This window comes from Arabidopsis thaliana, chromosome 3 (assembly GCF_000001735.4).
Source record: "Arabidopsis thaliana chromosome 3, partial sequence".
NCBI lineage: Eukaryota > Viridiplantae > Streptophyta > Magnoliopsida > Brassicales > Brassicaceae > Arabidopsis > Arabidopsis thaliana.
In genome coordinates this window covers 10,093,726-10,116,543 of record NC_003074.8, presented here as the reverse complement: position 1 = coordinate 10,116,543, position 22,818 = coordinate 10,093,726, and the positions used below count along the sequence as shown (strand labels likewise).

At 35.7% G+C, this 22,818-nt stretch overlaps 3 protein-coding genes, 1 long non-coding RNA gene and 1 pseudogene across 7 annotated transcripts; all 5 read right to left on the bottom strand.

Moving 5' to 3' along the window:
* Positions 1-265: 265 nt before the first annotated feature.
* Positions 266-1,003, bottom strand: AT3G27331 (Plant self-incompatibility protein S1 family; the record flags this gene model as incomplete). Its single annotated transcript, NM_001125245.1, has 2 exons — positions 266-641; positions 993-1,003. The coding sequence occupies 2 exons, from the start codon at positions 1,001-1,003 to the stop codon at positions 266-268; spliced, it is 387 nt and encodes a 128-aa protein (NP_001118717.1).
* Positions 1,004-1,983: 980 nt separating this feature from the next.
* AT3G27329 (Plant self-incompatibility protein S1 family) lies at positions 1,984-2,352 on the bottom strand (the record flags this gene model as incomplete). The annotated part of the gene is made up of 1 exon (NM_001125244.1): positions 1,984-2,352. One exon carries the CDS (start codon positions 2,350-2,352, stop codon positions 1,984-1,986), a length of 369 nt encoding a protein of 122 aa, NP_001118716.1.
* A 3,378-nt stretch (positions 2,353-5,730) lies between these two features.
* Positions 5,731-9,805, bottom strand: AT3G27327 (annotated as a pseudogene; the record flags this gene model as incomplete). Its single annotated transcript has 1 exon — positions 5,731-9,805.
* A 4,315-nt stretch (positions 9,806-14,120) lies between these two features.
* Positions 14,121-21,529, bottom strand: AT3G27325 (hydrolases, acting on ester bond). Of its 3 annotated transcripts, NM_001203057.2 has the most exons (20): positions 21,331-21,455; positions 20,496-20,673; positions 20,012-20,335; positions 19,498-19,743; positions 19,101-19,291; positions 18,851-19,022; positions 18,570-18,707; positions 18,325-18,496; positions 17,920-18,041; positions 17,645-17,821; positions 17,427-17,537; positions 17,208-17,327; positions 16,941-17,097; positions 16,587-16,747; positions 16,409-16,495; positions 15,847-16,175; positions 15,673-15,754; positions 15,389-15,528; positions 14,955-15,177; positions 14,121-14,777 (listed from the first exon to the last, which is right to left on the bottom strand). In NM_001203057.2, the coding sequence occupies exons 2-20, from the start codon at positions 20,586-20,588 to the stop codon at positions 14,457-14,459; spliced, it is 3,366 nt and encodes a 1,121-aa protein (NP_001189986.1). In that variant the 5' UTR covers positions 20,589-20,673; positions 21,331-21,455; the 3' UTR covers positions 14,121-14,456. The 3 variants fall into 3 exon arrangements, with proteins under 3 accessions (NP_001189986.1, NP_001325762.1, NP_189368.5); NM_001338868.1 differs by lacking the exon at positions 21,331-21,455 and having other exon boundaries at positions 14,127-14,777; positions 20,496-21,289; NM_113647.6 differs by lacking the exon at positions 20,496-20,673 and having other exon boundaries at positions 14,141-14,777; positions 21,331-21,529.
* A 616-nt stretch (positions 21,530-22,145) lies between these two features.
* Positions 22,146-22,680, bottom strand: AT3G05225. Its single transcript, NR_141160.1, has one exon. It is a non-coding gene; the product is annotated as an other RNA (long non-coding RNA).
* Between the last annotated feature and the right edge of the window lie 138 nt (positions 22,681-22,818).

Genomic DNA, 22,818 nt, shown 5'->3' with positions numbered 1-22,818 from the left:
TTTGGTGAGATCGAATGAGTAAAGATACATTCCATAGATAAAAGCATCTATCCAAGGCTCATCACCAATTGACAATTTTTATGTTTTTCTTTGCCAAATGATAATACTTGAGATCAAGATACAAATTTATCAATATATATATTTTTCTTACGTTTAAATCATAATATAATTTGAGAAGATTTTTTCTCATACATGTATAATTTCTTTTGTTTTTAAATCATAAGAAAACTCTTCTTTTTCATTTTTAGATAGTTTGTCAATAATTTTAATAAATCCAAGCATACTCTTTATGCATCCAAATTGGGTTTAAAACTTTCTCGCCAGCTTCTTTCTTTAAATAGATCCCATTTTCTCTTGCTCTCCAATCCCATAGACCTCCTTCATCTGCCATAGCGAAAAGCTTGAATGCTGTAAAGTTCTGATAGTGTCTAAAGTTAGGACCTTGTCTCAAAGTACACATAAAACGCGTTGTATGCCAAAAGTTAATATCAAAAAGATTTTCATAATGTTGTCCGATTGGTATTATCTTTGGACCTAATACGTCATCTTTGGAATAACACCGCATCCAAAGAAGTTTCTTGTTTTTGAGTTCGTTCGAGATCCTGATTCCGCCGCCTGATACATGGTCTAGCATGCAAATGCTAAAAACAAATAGAAAGACTAACAATTGTTTCATTTTTTTTTTACTTTTTGGTAGATGATTTGATTTTTGGTTTTATTAATTTATTTTTTGTTCTTATGGTATCTATATATACACACACATCAGTATTACTATTGTTGGCACAAGATTTCATTTGTTATTAGTTTTAAGTTATAACATATTGTCTACTCAAATAAATTTTTAGTTTTAAGTTATAACATATTTCTTTTTGTATTACTATTGTTGGCAAAAGATTTTTCTATTATAGAAAGTCGGAAACTCCAATTGATATTGTGAACTTAGATAAATTTATTCTCTAAACTATAGTAATATTATACTTCCATGTTTTTACCTTTTCACCATGTGAGCATTTGAGACCGGTCCTTAAATTAATGTGGCTTAAAGAATATTTTGAAAATATGGTTTTTAAATTTAATAAAAAACTAAAAATTTAAAGAAGTAGTGCAGAATGACAAAGTATCAACTATGGAGACTCGAAACCGGGAGAGGATTAATATTTCTATTGGAGGTCCCGTCACTTAGACACTTTTGTAAATGTGGCTTCAATTTTTGCTATACAATTTGTGCCTAAAAACAAAAGGCTTTACATGCCTTATAGACAGGTTGGTACTGAGATCATTGTCTTTGTACTTTAATCTTTTGATTGTAATCTAAACCGTTTTCATATTTAATGATATATTTATCTTGCATGGTATGAACCTAAATCTTGAATGTCAAGCACACCTTGAAGTTGTAAAATATATTTCTTAGTTTATTATGTAACAAGGCAATGCCTTATATAAGATATACAAGTTAAACCTAATTGAGTTGTACAAGAGATTATGTAACAAGGCAATGCCTTTTATAAGATATACAAGTTAAACCTAATTGAGTTGTACAAGAGATTATGTAACAAGGCAATGCCTTTTATAAGATATACTAGTTAAACCTAATTGATTTGTACAAGAGATTGATTAATTGGGCTAAGGGGTCTCATTGTCCAAGAGCTATATAACTGTTTTGTATGGTTGTCTTCAATTGGTGGGGACATATTATATGGTGATTCTTCTTATGGTGATGGGTCTGGTGAGATCGAATGATTAAAGATACATTCCATAGATAAAAGCATCAGTCCAAGGCTCATCACCAATTGACAATTTTTATGTTTTTCTTTGCCAAATGATAATACTTGAGATCCAAATTTATCAATATATATATTTTTTCTTACATTTAAATCATAATATAATTTGAGAAGATTTTTTTCTCATACATGTATAATTTCTTTTGTTTTTAAATCATAAGAAAATTCTTCTTTTTCATTTTTAGATAGCTTGTCAATAATTTTAATAAATCCAATCATACTCTTTATGCATCCAAACTGGGTTTAAAACTTTCTCGCCAGCTTCTTTTTTTAAATAGATCCCATTTTCTCTTGCTCTCCAATCCCATAGACCTCCTTCATCTGCCATAGCGAAAAGCTTGAATGCTGTAAAGTTCTGATAGTGTCTAAAGTTAGGACCTTGTCTCAAAGTACACATAAAACGGGTTGTATGCCAAAAGTTAATATCAAAAAGATTTTCATAATGTTGTCCGATTGGTATTATCTTTGGACCTAATACGTCATCTTTGGAATAACACCGCATCCAAAGAAGTTTCTTGTTTTTGAGTTCGTTCGAGATCCTGATTCCGCCGCCTGATACATGGTCTAGCATGCAAATGCTAAAAACAAATAGAAAGACTAACAATTGTTTCATTTTTTTTTTTTACTTTTTGGTAGATGATTTGATTTTTGGTTTTATTAATTTGTTTTTTGTTCTTATGGTATCTATATATACACACACATCAGTATTACTATTGTTGGCGCAAGATTTCATTTGTTATTAGTTTTAAGTTATAACATATTGTCTACTCAAATAAATTTTTAGTTTTAAGTTATAACATATTTCTTTTTGTATTACTATTGTTGGCAAAAGATTTTTCTATTATAGAAAGTCGGAAACTCCAATTGATATTGTGAACTTAGATAAATATATTCAAATTTAGATAAATTCAAGTATTAGGTAAACATAAATATATTTAAATTGAATTTTAAAGAAAAAAGGATAAAATCAAGTAGCAATTAGTGTATGTAAGATCAACTATAAGCCATGAGAAAAGAGAAAAAAAATATACTTGTTTTTATTATTTTTTATTATTATGCTTCAATGCTTTTTATCTTTTGCCATGCAACCAGTGTATAGGTCTGTAGTTTTTCGATTGTAACCTAAACTGTTTTCATTTTAGTGAAATACTTGATAATCACCCGCATTATGTGCAAAATAAAACAATTCAAGTAAAATTGTTATCAAGATCGAAAATCTGTTTGTATAAAGCAAAAACATATAACAAAAGTTTTTTTCTCTATTCAAAGTTGCAAATATTTTGTTTTCCATTCCATGGATTATATACATTCAAATTTGATTTCTCAATCTTTCGGACGTGCTCCTATATAACCAATGTCGAAAAGATTGAGAAAAATCACCTTTTTTCTTTGTGAGTTATGAGAATATCGCTATTCATAGGTTTGAGTGCAATATTTTACATCAAGGGCGAGGTATCCGGTTCAAATCCAAGATGGCCCAGCTGGATTGATGAGAAAGTATTGATGAAATGTTATCATTTATGGCACTTTTTTTTTGGTGTGTTTTATAGTTAAGTTGATTATCAAATAATGTTAGATACTTAGATTCCATATTGTAGATATTTATTAGTGGATATTAATCTTTTTAATCGATTAGAAATTTTAAAATATATATTTAATATTCATATTTTTAAAAGTAACATGGTTATATAAACATGTATAGTTATAAAGTTAATCGGTACACAAAATGTTAAGTGTTTAATCTTCTAAAGATTTGCATCTCTTATTGCATATGTTAAATATAATATCGTTTTATTTAATTAATTGAAATCAGAACATATTAAATCTTATACTACGATAAATTCATTTTTTTTAGTTTATATTTGGATTAATTAATGAGTAATATAAGTGTTATTAAATACCGATGGCTAGTTGGTGTAAATATATATTTTAGTAAATTATGGAGAATTAATTAAAAGAGTTGAGGAGCTATATTAAGGTGATACGTAATCATAGCATTTTTGTTAATCACACATGAAGATAAAGTTATTTTTTTAAACTGCTTCTCAGTTAATGTATAAGGGATATACATTCTTAACAAAAACAAATTTATAATATAAATAAAAAAAATTAATTTTAAGACTACGATCTTTTAATTTTGATTCAAAAGATATAAATTATTAAACTTATGGTAACTTGATTGGCAAGGGAAACGCTGAGTCCAAGAATCAGAAATAGATAAACAACTTCGTTTCAAGAGAGGTTCCAAAGAGATGATCTTTCGAGATTGTTTGTATTAAAAGACAGAGAAGTGATAGGAGCGAGAGAACAAGGAGAAGCACGAGTATAAGGTTGGATCAAGATATGGATGTTGCATTAGCGTTGCAGTTGCAGTGTCAAGAGTTCGTGTCAGCCTTTGGAATAACGATGGCGAAAACTTATTTTCTGTCACTAGCAAGAGCTAACCTGATATGTATGGAGTAATGAGCTGTCGCAGGGAAGGATGAGCTGTAGCAGGGAAGGATGATAAGAGATCATCAAGTTGAATGACATTCATCATCATCTTTAGCAAAACCATTGGTTTAACACATTGTAAAACTACATTATTACCAATATGGTATTGGTTCGGTGGTAAATCTCTTTGGTAGAAGTGTTGGATTCGACATGTTGGAAAGAATTTTTTCTCCAAAGAAGATGAATATTGTGTGGATCTCGCCTATAAAAAATGTAGGATTTTCGGTTTTGAACTTTTAGATATTACAAAAAACTACATTATTATTCAGTAACTTACTCCTGAAATTTCTATAATCTCTTTAAAAATTCATAGTCTGCTTTAACAATATTTTAAAAACCGCTTCGAGTAATATTATTTTCATAGAAATATACGGTACCCTAGTTAACTTTTTTTTTCTCTATATCATTTCTTAAATGGACCACTGCATTAAATTACTTGATGCCTACCAACTAGTTTAGGGGATGAACCAGCTTGTTAAAATTGGTAGTCCACGTGGTATTCTATTGGGAAGAAATGCAGCCATGAGTTTCCAATCCGTGTGCTAGTTCGATCCAAGTGAAAGTTGAACGTTGTTAATGCAAGTGGGGAAATATCAGTGGAAACAGCGATGGCCCCAAACAGATGCATTTTTTTATCTGAATTGAAAGATATTACCCGACCTAATTAAAGATAGAGAACATTTGCATCATAATTTCTTATATTATTTTCATTTTTACTACTTTTCCATCATTTCACTTCTACCGTATTAAGTATGTGTTAAGATGAAATTGCTCTTTCTTTTGTATGTTTAAAATTTGGGGATTGTAAGGTTTTGATCAACACTTAGCTTACAAAACTCTCGAATCAAACGACTTAAATTTTGAGAATGAATCGAAACTTTGAAGAGAACTTAAAGAAAGAAAGACACACACGATTTAACGAGTTTACGTTCCTCAACCGTAATCGCTACGTCTCGCCGGAGAATCTCTCCGGAAATCCAATAGAACCTTTCTTTACAATGTATCTTTACAAGCTTTCTCTCTCTAGTTCTCTCTAGAACTTGATTACAATTCTCTCTCTTTCTCTATCTCCGATCTAACAGAATTACAGAGAAGAAGAAAAAGATATAGTTACAGAGCTCATGCGAAAAAGACCAAAACGCCCTCAAGCTTGTTATGACCTTAGTCAGCTCGCCTCACGTATTATGACCTTAGTCAGCTTGCCTCACGTGTTATGACTTTAGTCAGCTCGCCTCACGTGTTATGACCTTAGTCAGCTCGCCTCACGTGTTATGACCTTAGTCAGCTCGCCGCACATGTTATGACTTTAGTCAGCTCGCCTCACGTGTTATGACTTAGACCCGAAGACTAAAATCTGAGTCACTTCTTACAATTCTCCACCTTGACTCTGATTGTCTTCCTTGTCTCAACTTGTTCTAGTTCTTGGATCTCCTCTCCGGAACACGAGAATTACCTCTCAGTTTTCAGTGACTCGGAGCATATTCAATGCTCCTTCAAACTTAGCCACTGGAACAGTTTTGGTGAAAATATCAGCAGGATTGCATTCTGTTGCAATCTTCACCACCTTTATTAAACCTGCACATATGATATCTCTGATGATGCAACCTGATATCAATATGCTTTGTCCTTTCGTGATGCACAGAGTTCTTCGCTAATGCTATAGCACTTTGTGAATCACTATGAACTTCCACATAATCCTGTGAATGTCCAAGCTCTGCAGCAAAACCTTTTAACCACAGTGCTTCTTTTACTGCCTCAGTAAGGGCCATGTACTCAGCTTCCGTCGATGAAATAGCCACGACCTTCTGCAATTTTGACTTCCAGCTAATTGTGTTACCTCCCACAGTGAACACATAACCAGTTATTGATCTCCTACTATCAAAGTTGCTGCCATAATCTGAATCACAGTACCCTCTTAGCAGAAAGTCTTCCTGCTTCCTGAAACATAATTTCTTCTTTTCAGTACCTCTCATGTATCTCAAGACCCACTTTACCGCTTGCCAGTGATCTTTAAGAGGTTTGCTCATAAACCTACTTATCACACCTAATGAATAAGCAAGATCCGGTCTAGTGCCTATCATAGAATACATGATACTCCCAATTGTATTTGCATAAGGAACAATCTTCATTCTTTCAAACTGCTCCTCATACTCTTTATCTGTAGCAGCTTTGAGCTTGAAATGAATTCCCAATGGTGTTGAAACCGGCTTAGCATTGTCCATCTGAAATGATCTCAGGACCTTTTTTACATAGCCTTCTTGTGACAAAGTCAACAAACCAGCACCACGATCTCGAGAAATCTCCATTCCCAAAATCTTCTTAGCATCTCCTAAATCTTTCATTTCAAATTCTCTGCTTAATAACTGTTTTAGCTCATTAACCTCAGACTTGTTAGCTGAGGCTATCAACATATCATCCACGTACAAAAGTAAGTAAATGTATGTATCACCATTGCATTTCTTGAAGTACACACAGCTATCATAAGCACTCCTAGTGTACTTAATTCCTCTCATGAATTCATCAAACCGGAGATTCCACTGCCTAGGTGATTGTTTAAGGCCATAGAGAGATCGTTTCAGTAAACATACCTTATCTGATCCTCTCTTGATTTCAAATCCCTCCGGTTGAGCCATGTAGATCTCTTCTTCTAGAAATCCATGTAAGAATGCCGTTTTGACATCCATCTGTTGCAGCTCCATGTTGTAGTGTACTACCATTGACAAGAGATACCTGATAGACACATGCTTAACAACAGGTGAGAAGATTTCATTATAATCAACTCCTTCTTTCTGTGTAAAACCTTTAGCTACCAATCTGGCTTTAAATCTTGGTGCCTCAACTCCAGGTATTCCAGCCTTTCTAGTGAACACCCATCTACAACCAATCAATTTAACCTTTTCAGGCTTTGTTACAAGATCCCAGGTGTGATTTTTACTCATCGACATCATCTCTTCTTTCATAGCTGCATTCCACTTTTCCCAATCAGGATCCAAAAGTGCTTCCTGGTAAGATTTTGGTTCTGGCTTACCATCATCTTCTGAGTAATAAGCAAAGCCAACCATGTTCGACTCATTGTACTTTGGATTTGCTTTAATGGTTCTGCGAACCCTGTCTCTGACCAACTGATAAGTACTCAGATCTTCTACTGCATCAGAATCTTCTTCTTCTGATTCTTCTTGGTCTTGACTGTGTGTAGGTGAGTTAAGGACTGGATTATGACTTGTAGTTGCTTCACTTGGATTTGAGTTATCTTGGGTTGCTCCACCTTGATCTGTAAACTCTTGATCATTCATATCCGGGTTAACTCTTAAATCCTCTAAGTCACTTTCACTTATAGTGTTCTGTGAATCCCCTTTCAAGTCTTTAAACATCACCTGTTCTCTGAAAATAACATTTCTGCTTATCACACATTTCTTATCTTCTAAAACCCAAACTTTATATCCTTTAACTCCCTCAGGATAGCTGGTGAAGATCCCTTTCTTGGATCTCGGGTTTAACATTGCTTGGTCTGCATGAATATATGCTAAACATCCAAACTTTCTTAGTGAACTTAGATCCGGAAGAGCTCCAGTCCACTTTTCTTCTGGTAAATCGAAGTTTATTGCTGTAGAGGGTGACCTGTTGATGAGGTAAACTGCTGTGGAGGCTGCCTCAGCCCAGAACTTCTTCTCCATACCACTCTCACTCAACATACTCCTCACTTTATCCATTATTGTTCGATTTAACCTCTCTGCAATCCCATTCTGCTGAGGTGTGTAAGCACAAGTCTTATGCCTCACTATTCCTTCTTCTTTGCAAAACTTTTCAAAGTAGTGATTGTAGTATTCTAGACCATTATCTGTTCTTAGCTTCTTGACCTTTCTGTCTGATTGGTTTTCCACCATCTTTTTCCATTCAACAAACTTCTCAAATGCTTCATCCTTCTTTCTTAGGAAATAGATCCAAACTTTTCTTGAGTAATCATCAACAAAAGAGATGAAGTATTGATTGTTCCCAAGTGATGCAGGATTATGTGGTGAGCCCCACAAATCTGAATGGACGTATGCCAATTTTTCTTTAGTAACATGTTGTGCAGGAGCAAAACTGACTCTGTGTTGTTTACCATACACACAATCTTCACAGAACTCAAGTTCTTTAATCACTTCCCTTCTCAGGCATCCCTTTTTAACCAAAATTTCCATTCCTTTCTGACTCATGTGACCGAGTCTACTGTGCCATAAGGCAGTCTCATCTTTAACTTCTGCAGAAGAATGTGATTCTCCTTCTTCAGTCACACCATCTAGTATGTATAGAGTATCTCTTTTCTGACCTTTTAAGATAGTAGAGCAACCTTTTACAATCTTCAGAATGCCATCCTGAGACTTGAACCAGCATCCTCTATCTTCTAGTGTACCAAGAGAAATGAGATTCCTAGTCATATTGGGCATGTATCTCACATCAGTAAGAATCACTTGAGATCCATCAGAGTTTCTAATCTTGATACTGCCAATTCCCTTAACCGGAGAGTAAGTATCGTTTCCCATCTTGACATAACCTGAACTCAACTCTTTAAAATCTTTAAACCGGTCTTTCCTTGGAGTCATGTGGAACGAGCATCCAGTATCAAGAACCCACTAATTTGCAATGCTATCTGTCACCACCAACGTTTCATCAGTAGCCATTAGAACCATAGCAGGATTAAAAACTTCAGTGGACTTAGCCAAACTAGACTCTCCATTATCTGAACCCTGCTGTTTTGACTTGTTCCTTTCTATCCACTTATAGCATTGCTTCTTGAAGTGTCCTTCTTTGCCACAGATCCAACATACTCTCTTACCATCTGCTGACTTAGACCTTGACCTATTCTTGCCTTTATTCCCTTGGTTATTGTTCTTACCATCTGGTCTTCCTCTAGCAAAATGACCTTCTGCAACTGGTCTATTGTTCTAAGACAATTCTCTCTCTTTATCTCTTGCTGCAACCATCACATCATCGAGTCTAAGCTTTTCTCTGCTATTACTGTACTTCATAGTTTCAACCAAACCATCATATCTTGCAGGCAAAGAACTCAACAACAATATCGCTTGAACCTCATCAGTTACATCAATCTGAAGATGGTTAAGATCTGCAACGATCTTGAGAAAATCATCAATATTTTCATCGATCTTCTTATTTTCTTGCATCTTGAATGTATAGAAACTCAATTGAGTATATACTCTATGCGGTAAAGATCGAATCATGAATAGTCGATCCAACGTTTCCCAAGCTTCTGCTGCGGTTTTACATAGCTCAATCTTTCTCAAGACCTTATCTGCAACATTCAGAAAAATCACATTCTTCGCCTTGTCACAGCGCTCGAGCCTTGCTACTTCATCCGCATCTCGCTTCTTACGTTTCTCTGGATCTTCTTCTTCTTCCTCGGTTAGAGGTTTCGGAGTGGTCCCAAGCACAACGTCTTTCAAACCAATGACGCTGAGATGAGCCATGATCCTTGTCTTCCAGAGTGAGAAATCACCGGATCCATCAAAGATCGCGATTGGATTACCAGCCATACTCCGATTCGAACTGGCTCAAGAACCTTGAGCTCTGATACCAATTTGTAAGGTTTTGATCAACACTTAGCTCACAAAACTCTCGAATCAAACGACTTAAACTTTGAGAATGAATCGAAACTTTGAAGAGAACTTAAAGAAACAAAGACACACACGATTTAACGAGTTCGCGTTCCTCAACCGGAATCGCTACGTCTCGCCGGAGAATCTCTCCGGAAATCCACTAGAACCTTTCTTTACAATGTATCTTTACAAGCTTTCTCTCTCTAGTTCTCTCTAGAACTTGATTACAATTCTCTCTCTTTCTCTATCTCCGATCTAACAGAATTACAGAGAAGAAGAAAAAGATATAGTTACAGAGCTCATGCGAAAAAGACCAAAACGCCCTCAAGCTTGTTATGACCTTAGTCAGCTCGCCTCACGTGTTATGACCTTAGTCAGCTTGCCTCACGTGTTATGACTTTAGTCAGCTCGCCTCACATGTTATGACCTTAGTCAGCTCGCCTCACGTGTTATGACCTTAGTCAGCTCGCCTCACGTGTTATGACCTTAGTCAGCTCGCCTCACGTGTTATGACCTTAGTCAGCTCGCCTCACATGTTATGACTTTAGTCAGCTCGCCTCACGTGTTATGACTTAGACCCGAAGACTAAAATCTGAGTCACTTCTTACAGGGATAAATGTATGTAAAATTCGAGGACAACTAGTATATTTTTTTAACTGTTTTTTATCTCCGGATTTTAATTCATTGTCCCTTGATTTTAATGTTTCCAAATTCTAACTATGGTCTTTTCATATTGTTGATGTTTAATTGTTTATATTTCGTTTGATTTGGTCCTCAAATAGGATTTATTAAAATCATTTACTGGTTTTTTCATTCGGTCTTTTTGTTTTGGTCCAGATATTTGTTTTGTCTCCGGATGTTGTACTTTAACTGACATAAACCTGTTACAACAGCTGAGGGCAAAACTGTTTTTTATATATGGCATGAATGAAAAAAATTTATGAGATGTAGAAATAAAAAGTTTTTGGAGGAAAGTGATAGAGTTGACCAAAATCCCTTAAAGACATGTACATGGAGTATTGTTTAGTTTCTCTGCGTATTTCTTATCTGAACTGAATGATACATTCTGATGTTTAAGGAAATTATTAACAATATGATCTGTATTTTTAATTTATCCACTAAATTTTGTTAAACAGCTAAGTCGAATTCCAATAGAGAAAAGAGTCGTATAAGTGGATCGTGGATCACTTCACTCGAGTAAAAGCATTCTTCACGTAAACACCTATAGTTAACGGAGGAAAACAGCTTTTCATTTTTAAATTTGCTTCGACCACATGCAATATAATTTGGCTCCACGTACGTTCTTTTACAACAAGAATATTTAATAGTAGGTGTACCGCTGATTGATTTTTTATAACTATAAAATTTATTTTTTAAGTTATATTTGTTTTATTTATTATTTAATATTATATAATTATATTTGATTGTTAGTTCTAAAATTTTATCCGTAATATATTGTCACATATTAATATCGATTCAAATTCATCATATAATATAACAATGTCTTTTGATATTAAACAATATTTTGTTATTTTTTTGTTTTAATTATATTTTTATTTAAAAAATTTAGAATTCAAGTCACATTAACAGTTTGTTTTAAATGGTTCTTATAATATGTATATATAGAACTCAAATATTATTAATATTTTTCTTTTTTAGATTTTAATTATTAAAAATAATTTAAATGTTTTACAGAGTTCAAATATTTTAAAATTTTAAATATTATGGTATTTGAAACTTCATAAAAAAAATTATATTAAAAGTTATATTATAGTATTGGTTGTTGTCAAGGAATGACTCATCCCTATAGGCATGTTCGTTTGTATATTATTGGCAACATAAACTAGCCGTAGCAACCAAATTTTTTCGTTTGCATGTTGATAGTTCAACGATTAATGGTAATGACTGTCGCCAGTGACCAATGATCACAATTTTCAGTTGCTAGAATTTTCAGCGATCATCAACGATTAGCATTACGATTGGTCGCGAAATCCACAACATGCAAATGAACAGCATAGCGATAAAAATGATATTAATAAAAACTAGATTGATGACAAAAAAATAAAATAGATTAAGTAAATTTAGTGAGATCTAATCTAACTAAAATAAATTAAATTAAATCAAACCTAATTAAAATAAATTAAATCAAATGATATTAAATTTGTGGCTGTCTACATTTATTGAGTTAATTTTTATTTTTTTTTGAATATATGGAACTTCAAACTAGAAGAGCTATACATCTCCCAAATGCAAGATCTATACCAGATTAAATTCATTACCTGGGAGAAGAGATCCCTCCACTTGAGAGATTTACCACTAAGCCAACACCATATTGGTCATTTATTGAGTTCATCATAGCGCGTTATTTTGGTTTTAATGACCTTTGTAAGTACTGCTTCTTTGCATTTCAGTTTTTTTTACTGTTGCAACATTCGTTTATTTTTTACTTAATCTCAGTGTTTCTTTGTATGTTTTCAGAATGTTTATATAAACAAGAAATGTCTGGTGATGTGTTTGTTAATTACGTTCGTACAAAAAACAAAATAATGATGTTGGAACGTTAAAGATAAAAATATCTTTGTTACTCAATCAATCAATGTAGAGATCTTAAACTCTCCTCTAGCCAAAAACTCTTACTCACAAAATAGTCCAAAACACGTTTTCCAATCTCTAACTACTATGCTTCCTATCTAATTAGCTACTGGCCACTTGATGCCTTATCATCTTCACTAGGTACGACAAACGTATTGTTCATGAATCATTTCGGTTATAATTACTAATATAGTAATATCTGCTATGCTTTCAAAAGTTTCTCTAATATACTATCGATTTTTCTAACCCGCTTGTTGAAAAGGCTTTTCAAAGTGAAAGTATTGGAGGTGTGTTGCAGCTGTAATTAATGTGTATCATGTGCGATTTAACTATGATAGAAAATTTATGCCCATTTTCTTTTTTGATGAAATGTAAATTGATTAAAACTATGAGATCATGTATAAAAAGGTTCAATCTGTAAAGGTGTATAACGGATAACTAGAGCTTTGGTAGTGAGAGGCAGTCCTAGATAACGGATTGGTAGTTCACAAACTGCAAGACCAACACTTTAGGCTTCTTGTTGGAGTAGTTGTTTTCCTCTTCCCGCTGCAAATAAAGAAGACTTCAACACATTTATATTCAGCCCTGACGTCCGACGAGAAAAGTCATCAAACGTTGCGAGTATCCCACGAAGAGGGTGCGGAGTACCATCTGTGATAACCATGGTAAGCTCGTGTGTATTTTTATAAAACACTTGTAGCGTCGTTGCAGCAAAGAAAGAAAGCTCGAGCAAGAGAACCCTAGCAAAGTAAGCATGTCAGTGGTCATATATCTTATTATCGATCGTCGTGACGTTGCTGCTTGGTGTCGAGTTGTTGTGTATGTTGGCGAATTTGGATCTGTAATAAGATATAAAGCAGACCAGAGAAGAGTGAGAAACATGTCGGAGAAATTGGTGTTGAGAACAAATCGTGAAATGGGAGGAAATGAGAAGAGAGAAAATGAGACGTTTCGGAGGATGTGGAGACCAGTGGTGGGCCAGATTAGTTACTTTGTGGCTGTTTTAAATCTCTTTGGTGGTGAGGAGCAAGACCAGAGCAGATCAGAGGTGGAGAAGAGAAGAATAAGAAAGAGGAAGAAGAAAATGAATGCAGTGTGGAGGAGGCAACTTTGGAGGCTCGTCGACACGAGATATGATGTATTGTTGGAAAGATAAAAGTACTGTCATGTTTAATACCAACCCATAAAACCATAGCAAAGTGACGGAACTATGATCGGAGTTATATTAAAGAAGTTATACTTGTTGCTTTCTGGATAAGCAACTGCAGAATCTGTCAAAATCAAGAAGCCCTAAAAGGCAGTTCCGAGAAGAAATATTTATTACTGTATGCAAATTTGATAGTGTTAGTCAATTGACTTCTCTTGATCCCAGCATAAACTATTATGAGTCTTTCAAAACTTCCAAATTTAATTAAAAATTTTGACTTTGTTTTGGCGTTTTTGATCCTAAATTTTGCAACAAAAATAGTCTAATGATATGATGGAGTAGCTCTTTAAAGTTTCTCTTGGCGATGGGGAATGCTACCATGTTTGGCCGTAGAAGTTGTGGCTCTGGTGGCTAGTGAATTCCGCAAAATCATTATATTTTGGTGTTTTTAATGACATTTGTTTCTGATTGCTTTTGTGCGTGTACTAGAACTTAAAATGGTGCGTTAACTCATTTGTTGCCAATTTGAGAATCTCCTCATTAAATTTACCAAAACCAAATCATACAAAATTTATCATAGTAGTCTGGTTCGAGCAATGAAGCTCCTAGTAAATAACATACATAAAGATAGAAATACAAAAACACATGACAAGTACACAATGAAACCAATTCTAATTAATGTTATTGGAGAAGTTTGAAATGGCAACAAAACTCTTCTGACTTCATTTATAAGATCCCCAATCAACACACCTGACCGATTAAAAATAAATCTCGGTCATTCATTCGCGCTTTTAGGGTCGAGTAGTGATTTTCGTCTCACAGAAATGTGTTATCATGCGACTGTAAAACTCAGTTTCTGTGTATTCTGCTTTTAGTACGGAAACGAAGGTCGTTCTTGTTCACCTGTGAGATCTTAAGAGTCAAAGAGATATAGCCTAAAGAAGCTATCGCATAGAACACTTTGTATGGAGCCAACTCTAGCCCGGAGAAGAAGCAGTAGTAGCCAGCGAGAAGATAGATGTGATGGGGACGGATTTGGTGTCCTGAGAAAAACGGGAAAGAGCGTAGAATGCTTGACTCGGGTCTCGAGTTCAGTATTCCATGGAAGATTACGCCAACGCAGAGAGCCGAGTCAGCAAACCAAGGGAAGCTTTGTCCTGTTCCTATCCGCTACAAAAACATTCCATTCAAACATCAATCAAGCCTTTTTCAGGTATTGGCATAAGCTAAAAACCAAAACAAAAAAAACTCGAGTGGTAAACCATAAAATAAAGCACTTTCACTAGTTGCATTAGAGTCAATCGAATTGCAACGAAGAATGCCTGATTATGGACACGGAAAAAGTACCTGGAACCAAGCGGCAAGAGAGGGTACGAACATCAAAGCTGCAAGGAGATGCAATATTAGTAAACCGTGCCTGTGGTTGAAGATGTCTGCTTGCGTCTCAACAAATGACTTTTCAGACAAGTCTCCTGACACGGGATCCTCTCTGCTTGAGGGATGTCGCGTTTTACGCTCGGCTTCATTTTTCTGGTCGAGTGATTCCTTTCTCTTTGATGCCATCATAATACTTCCATGAAACAAAAACATGAAAACTACCATCAGCTTTGATTGCCTCCTACTGATTTCTGATTGATGATTTTCCTATTTATCTGAGTTTGAATTTTTCTGGATCAAATATTGGTTTATAAGGGGTAAAACCATTATGTTTGATGTAGTTTTGAGGCATCTTCCTATCTCACATGACAAGACTTGAAAAGACAGAAAGCTTGCTTACTTACCAGCACATGGAGTTATGGCAGCAAAGGGCATGAGAGGCGAGGAGTACAAAAAGACCCAAAGCCGGATGAACAAAGGACACCAAGGTAACTGCGATTAGTGTCATAAGAATTGTTGTGTTGAGCTTCAGAATTCGGATTGCCTGCTTTAAGAAACAGAATCTCAATAAATCATTATGATGATAAAACTTAGCTACACTAAAACTATTTTTTTTTCATGTAGAGCAAGGACAGCATGCGGTTAATATCAGATGATTTTAGATAAAGGACAGAATCGAAAAGCAAACCTTTAAACAGAAGAAACTGGAAGAAAGTATAGAAAACCAATGAAGGAAAGCAAGAGAATAGTTTCTTTCCAAAGCTTGGCACCTGCAACACATTGACGCTTATTCACTTATTTCTGGACAGAGGTGAATAGGTTTGCAATGAACCAAAAAAAGTGATGAAAGCAAAGCAAATACCTTGATTTAACAGTGGTGTGGACAAGGGCCGACGCTTGGAAGGGAAATTTGGAAACAATAGTTAACACACTGATGAAGGCATTGGCCAACAAATAACAGATCAACGAGACCACTGTGAAGCTTGTGAGGGGAGGAATTGGTTGACCCATTAGGAAGGAGTAGAACAATGAACTTATAAGAGGTAAAACAGCTAGAAGCAGAAATGGGGATGGCATTTCTAAATTGTACTCTACAGCAGAAAGTAATGGTGGCACTGATAATTTGTTGTCCCATTGATTAGCTTGCCGCATAAGAGCGAACATTATGACGGCAAATGAGAAGCCAACTATCTGCAATATCAGACGCAACATGAAGAAATGTTCAATCCCTAATAAGAAAAATCTATCTCATATTTAAGAAACAAAAGGTTATCAAGTTTGGAGAGGAAGTCCTGTGGCAAGTGACACACAGGCTCATCCACTGTAATAATTTTATGTAGCACAATACTATTACAGCTTAATTAGTACCATGTGAGTGCGTACACAAATTATTAAAGATACTCAAGAGGTTAAAGATAAAATACCTGAGGACCATATAGAAGGACAAATCTGCTGGACATGGCTGGAGCAGAAACATGAACACTTGCGGTGTATGAGCAATGAGGGTCAACCTGTAGAAGGGCACGGAAACGGAAGAAACATTTGAGTTTTTTGTTACAGTGAGGATAACAGAATCTAGCTTTGTCTACAACAAGTTCTGACCAATAGCATAACGGTTGTTTTCTCAGAACTCTGAGAACTCCAAAGAGCTGGTGATGAATCAATAACTATTGTCTCACTGTATAGATTTGCAAAAACGTGAAGTCCAGAAGCAGAATCCCAGGCAAGAGCAACAGGTGGGAAACAACGCAATTTGCAGAGCTCTGAAAATTGAACAATGATCAGATTTATAACATCGATAGGGGAATGACAATCTTTAAGCTTAAGAACTGAAGAGTGAAGACTATTATGTTATTCCAAAAGAACAGGAAATTACGGCAGATGCTGACTAGAAGATTAACAGACAAAACTAAAAGAAAGACCTCTATGATTAAAGAGAGGGTTTGGAATACTCACTATCCTTGTCCAAGTCTCCTGTCTCGCCGTCTGGTAAACCAAAAGTTTTAATTCCGCATCCAGTAGTTTTCAGGGACAGTGTTGCGGGCAATAGACCTAAGCTGGTAGAAAACGATAGATTGTAAGCTAGAGGATGGTCCTCCTTCAAAAATATTTCCTGCAGAAAAGTAACCCAAAACTGAAATCAGGTAACTAATGACTTCACTAGCTTAGTTCAAAGCATTAGAGATGCAAAGGAAAAGTGTGGCCTCTTTTCAGAATAATAACCTTTGCCCAGTAAGTGGATAAGAGCATTGATTGAGATGAGACCTCCACGGCCCCGTCTCCGGGATTAAAGAACTGCCCTACTGCCATGGAAACTGCTACTGGAGGTTTACCAGAAACGGCCTGTGCAAGAGAAGGTCTCATTTCAGTTACATGCTTTTTGTCATTCAAAAACTGCTGAAATTTGAAAGAAACCAAATATGTATCAAGGTGAGAAAATACTTCGCGAGGCGCAACTGAGATAGTCAAGAATCTGAATCCACGCATGTCTTCAGGCCCCAGCTTCAGTACTGCAGATGGGGGAGCTTGTTCAGTCTGACTCCCTGGTTCCGACTAGTAAACATATACACAAAGAACGTTGAGTTTGTGTTACAGGAAACAAATCCAGCAATGTTGCAGTCGATCACTAAATTACTTTGTCAGACACAGTATATATTAACCTGTTTTGGTGCAGGGCCTGCCGGAATGAGAACCATCTTTGATGTAACTTCCAAGACCCTTTCACAAACCGGTAAATTTGAATTCGATTTCTCCTTCTCAGGCCATAGATGGAGTCTTACTCCAGAACAAGGCACCAGATTTGTGACAAATATAAAGTGATTCTTTCCATTTGACCCCTATTGTACAGAAAATGTTTCATGGGAGATCGATATAGTTATTTAAGTGATATATAGGTCTAAAATGACATCCCTAAAGGAATACTATCAGCACTGACCAATAAATCTATGTCCAACCAGCGCCTTCTCCCGTCCATTGCCAAAATCGTGACAGTACTTGTTTGTATGTATAGATCCCTATCGAGAGCATCATCCCTCCAATCCAGGAAACACGTAGAGCCTGGAAACATAGACAGTAATATGATAAGAGAATCCATGTACCCACAAGTAATATGTACACCTAATGAATTGTTCTCAAAATTAGCCATTGCAATTGTTTGATAGATAAAATATACCTCCAGCTTTTTATATTCGGATTACTTAAGAACATATACTGATAAATGTTAATAACCCCCACGATTAGACAAGCTTATAATACAACGAAATTTATATCCTTTATTTGAGGACTTCTTTTCAGAGAAAACAAGATATACATATGTTCAGGGTAGAGATGGTACTATTACCCTTTGAGGCCAATATGGGTAACTCATGAGAGACTTCCATGGGTGTCATTCCATTGAAACTTTGAGCTAATGCACTTTGAAGCATTCTGGTTAAAACCCAAAGTCTCTTATCAGTATCAGAAAATGGCTGATTAGTTTTCGAGTCAACCATACTAAGAAGCGTATGTGAAACCTGCATGGCATACAAATTTTCAAATTCGTTGAACATGGCATTTCCAGATTACAAATAAGGGAATTTTACCTACTTGAACAACCAATTGGTTACACCACAAAATAGCTTGATGTTCCATTGACAGCCACACGTTTGTCATGCTTGTACTACTTATCATAAAGCCGTGACTTGAAGGGACAATGCCATCAAGTGACTCTAACTTCGATCGAACCTGAGGCCAGAAGGAAAATTTTCAGCCTTAAGAAAAGTTCAAATCTCACCCACTGGAACTAAAATGCAAACAAAGAAAGCACCACGGTATAAAGAATCGATCAAGCAATTGAAGAACCAAAATACTAGTAGATATTTTCTGACCTGATAGTCATTGTAGCCACCGGAAATGGATACAACAACAACTCCGGATAGTAATGGGTCAGACACATAATTTCCCCCAGGGGATGTTTGAACTTCATAACCTTTTTTCCATTCTCGATTCACTTGAGCAAAGTAATGCCCCAAGGATGGCTGCAATGCCAGAGGAGGTGATCTGGATGAAATTAGATACATAAAAACCCAAACCATGTTGTTTGGCGAGTAAAACTTGTTAAGTTTGGAGAAAACTTACTGGTGTGGACTTGAGAGTGTTAGAATGGTTTGCACAGCTGATTTCCGCAAACGAGGATGGACTGCAGCAGCTCTAGCAACAAAACCACCCATAGAATGCCCAACCAAGATCACATCATGTGGTAATTTACTGGACGCAGCGGCACCTTCTCTTTCTCTGGTATCATGAGATTCCTTATATTGATCTAGAATCTGAAGACAATAAGTGGATAACAATAAGGGATCAAACAGAGAGAAACTCACTTGGAAACAAGACTTAAAAGCCGTATGTTGTGTTATCTTAGAGAACTTTGCTTGATGAAACTAGTGAAAAGATGTTCCCACGCACGCACAAGGGCATCTTTATACCAAGCAAATAACAATTAAATAATATGGTTCTGTACTATCAAAATTCCCACCCTATGAATGGCATATACGACATATTCAGTGTGCTCCTCAAGTATGCGACCATCCATTGCAGAATGTTCACCTTCAAGATCCACAGCAAACCAATCTAGTCTGTTACTGTACTGACTAGGCAAATCATAGTCTACAGACTCCGTATCTGCACCTCCCCCACGGAGTAGAGAAGCTTCCTGGTAAAATGTGCGCTCAAATGGGCCCCCCTGAAACGCTCTATCAGATTCTGCTGCCACAGACCTGACCTGAGTGGAAAACAATTAAAAACAGGGCCTATAAGGAGTATGGTATATGAAACCAGGAGATAAGTTCCCAACAAGAGTAACACATTTTACATGTTAAAGAAACAACGCCTCCACCAAAAAACTGCTAGTTAAAGAATTCCAACTTCGGCTTTGCACAATTGAAAATATCTAATGATTTTATAGTGGCACCATCTAAGTCATATAATATTACTATAAATGGGTTACTTCTAGCTCTCAGAAATTGAACCAAGAAAAGGAGGATCCTTACCTGCTTGTAGCTACCAGCATTGCCTGGAATGAAAAGAACAGGAACTCCACTAAGTTTCTTAAGGTGTTCCTTAAAGTCAATCTTCCTCCAACCTTCATGGTAAAGATAAAGTCCATATCTTCCAGGAGTTGTATCATCCGTCACAGAGATAGGAATGTAAGTAGGATACATGTAAGTCATAGTACAACCATTCTTTATAGGTTTTAGCAAACCAAACAAAGCCACAAGCCCAATCCATGCCGCTAAAATCAAAACGCCAACTATCCTCAGCCTTGGTCGAATGCTCATAGCAAATCTTACATCACGCATTTCAATAGTATATATCTGCATAAAAATCATCTCATATTCAATTAACAGACCAGTGTCACCAAAATCCTCCATAATAAAAACAGAGAATTAAAAATAAGACATATATATAGCTCCTAAAACAAGAATACATAAAACTTTTTCGTATCAAATTGAATCACACAAGTGTTATAGTTACATTAGTTAGCTTAGATCTCAAATCAGTAGGGTTTTCTCTGCTCTCTCCTCTCTTTAGCGTCGCTTCCTGTGAAAACTTGCTAGATCTAACCATTTTCAAGCTTTCAAGAGTACTAGAGTGAAAGTGCTCTTGTTTCCTTGATCTATGAGGAAGTATTTTGAAGAAAGTGAGGATAGATCTGGAAGCACAGAGGTAAAAGAGAGAGAGCTTTGGTGGCAGATTATACTAGCTCGGAGCTTGAATGTTGCATTTTCTTTTCTTTTTATGGAACATAAAAGCAACTACTAGTACATGATTATAACTTTTTGGTAAACATAGGCTGAAGAGGAAAGTGAAAAAACAGAGAATCAAACAAAGCATATAGCTCCTAAAACAAGAGTACATAAACTTTTTTTAGTATCCAATAGATTCAAACAAATGAAGAACTATAAACAGTAATATTGAGTCCAACTGTGAGAAGTTTCCAAACTTTTCCACTATACATTACTTAGCTTAGATCTAAAATCACTACACAGAAGAAACAACTAAAACAATACAAATCAAGAAATAACGCAGAGAAAAAAAAATGAGATTCAAATGAAACTAGTCAATGAACAAAAAAAAAAATGGAAGAAGCTTAAAATAGTAACAGTAATTTAGCAGAAAGGGAAGAGCAATAAATAAATAACACATATGGCGGAAAAAGGAAACAATTTATAGTTTTTGGATCTCGCCATTAATGCGAAGCTAAGAGCTTAATTTGGTAATATCGATGAGTTTTTTTTAAACTTTTGCTCAGAATCCGTGAAGCTTGTGATTCAAAAGATGTAGATTATTGAATGACTGATAAACTAACCGTTTTAAATGAAGAACTAGGCGATGTCCCGGAATAATTGAACCGGCGGTTAAAGAAGAGATCGAACTTTGAAGCACGGTGCGACGGAGGTTAGGCTCGTCACGTAAACCGAGGAGGGAGAGAATAAATCGGAGATCCTTCGTTAACCGGATCCGGGTTCGGGTGTTTTGATTACGAGTCGGGTTATATTTAGTTTAATGGGCTGTTTTGGACTCTATGGGCCTAACGTTACCAACGATGAAACAACTGGTATTTTAGAAAAGGAAAAAAAAAGAACGAAAATAGAAACTTTTTATAAATTATCAAAACACAGTCCAAATTTACTAATGAAATAAATAAATAAATCATATAGATGGCCGAAACTGAATTAAACTCTTTTCAGGTTTAGGAAAATTTACAAAATTTAAACGTTTATCTTGTTTATTAAGAACTGGACTTGGAGAAGTAATGATTGACAATCTAATATGATGTTTCATTAAACTCGTTTCTATTGGCTCTGATTGGTAACATGCATTAATGATATAGTGGCGTTTTTTAATGCGATTATACAGAAAAATTCTTAATCAAAAATATCTGTAGTTGCATATGCAATCCAATTAACAACTTAGCCCCTAAACTCGTAGTTGCATATGCAATCCAATTTCCGGTTAACACAAAGCCAATGGTTTAAAATCCTTTAAGTTTAACATCGAATCAATCGATCGTAGAAACTTAAAGGATTTTGAAGATGGAATACTAAGGAGTTAGGACTATCAAGGATAAATATCAAACAAAATTCAAGTTAAGATTTGGTACACAGATCAATCTTTTCGGTCTGCATTTGGTTTGGTTGGGTTAATCAAAATGGACGTTACTCGATACGATGATATACAACAGAAGCTTGAACTCTAAATAGAAGAGACAAATCACATGATACGATGATTGCAACGATGATATCAATCTTTTCGGTCTGCATGTGTTCTTTTGCTTTGTCTCCCGTAAAAACACGGTTTACTTTTGGTTGACCTTTTTTGCCACATGGAGTTTCAAAACACTAGTATGAGAACTCGTGGCCATGGAGAGAGATGTATTTCTTGGCCCAGATTGCAATGTCTTCTGGACAAGCCTGAGCTTGTCGAGTCCTACGAAACATGTTGAGGGTAGCAAACTCGTGAACCGCATCTTTGTACACTAGCACGGCCGCACGAGATTATCTACATTAACTTTCCTTAGCTCTTCTGAGTAAGCAATGGCTCGGTCTCTCATCCAGTCATGGTCTGCGACAATAATGAATGGCCTAGCCTGGAACGAGCGTGTTTGCTGCCGGGTGGTCCAAGCTGAATTCTTCTTCTAGTAAGAAGATTTTCTACTCACACTTGGTCTTGTGGATTCCCTTTCGCGATTTATTTGATTGACATGTTTGAGCAAATCTAATTATTTGCTTTCTGTTTATAATGCCATTGGTTGATAGATATTAATTGTTTTGCCAATAAATTGTTATTGATGTTG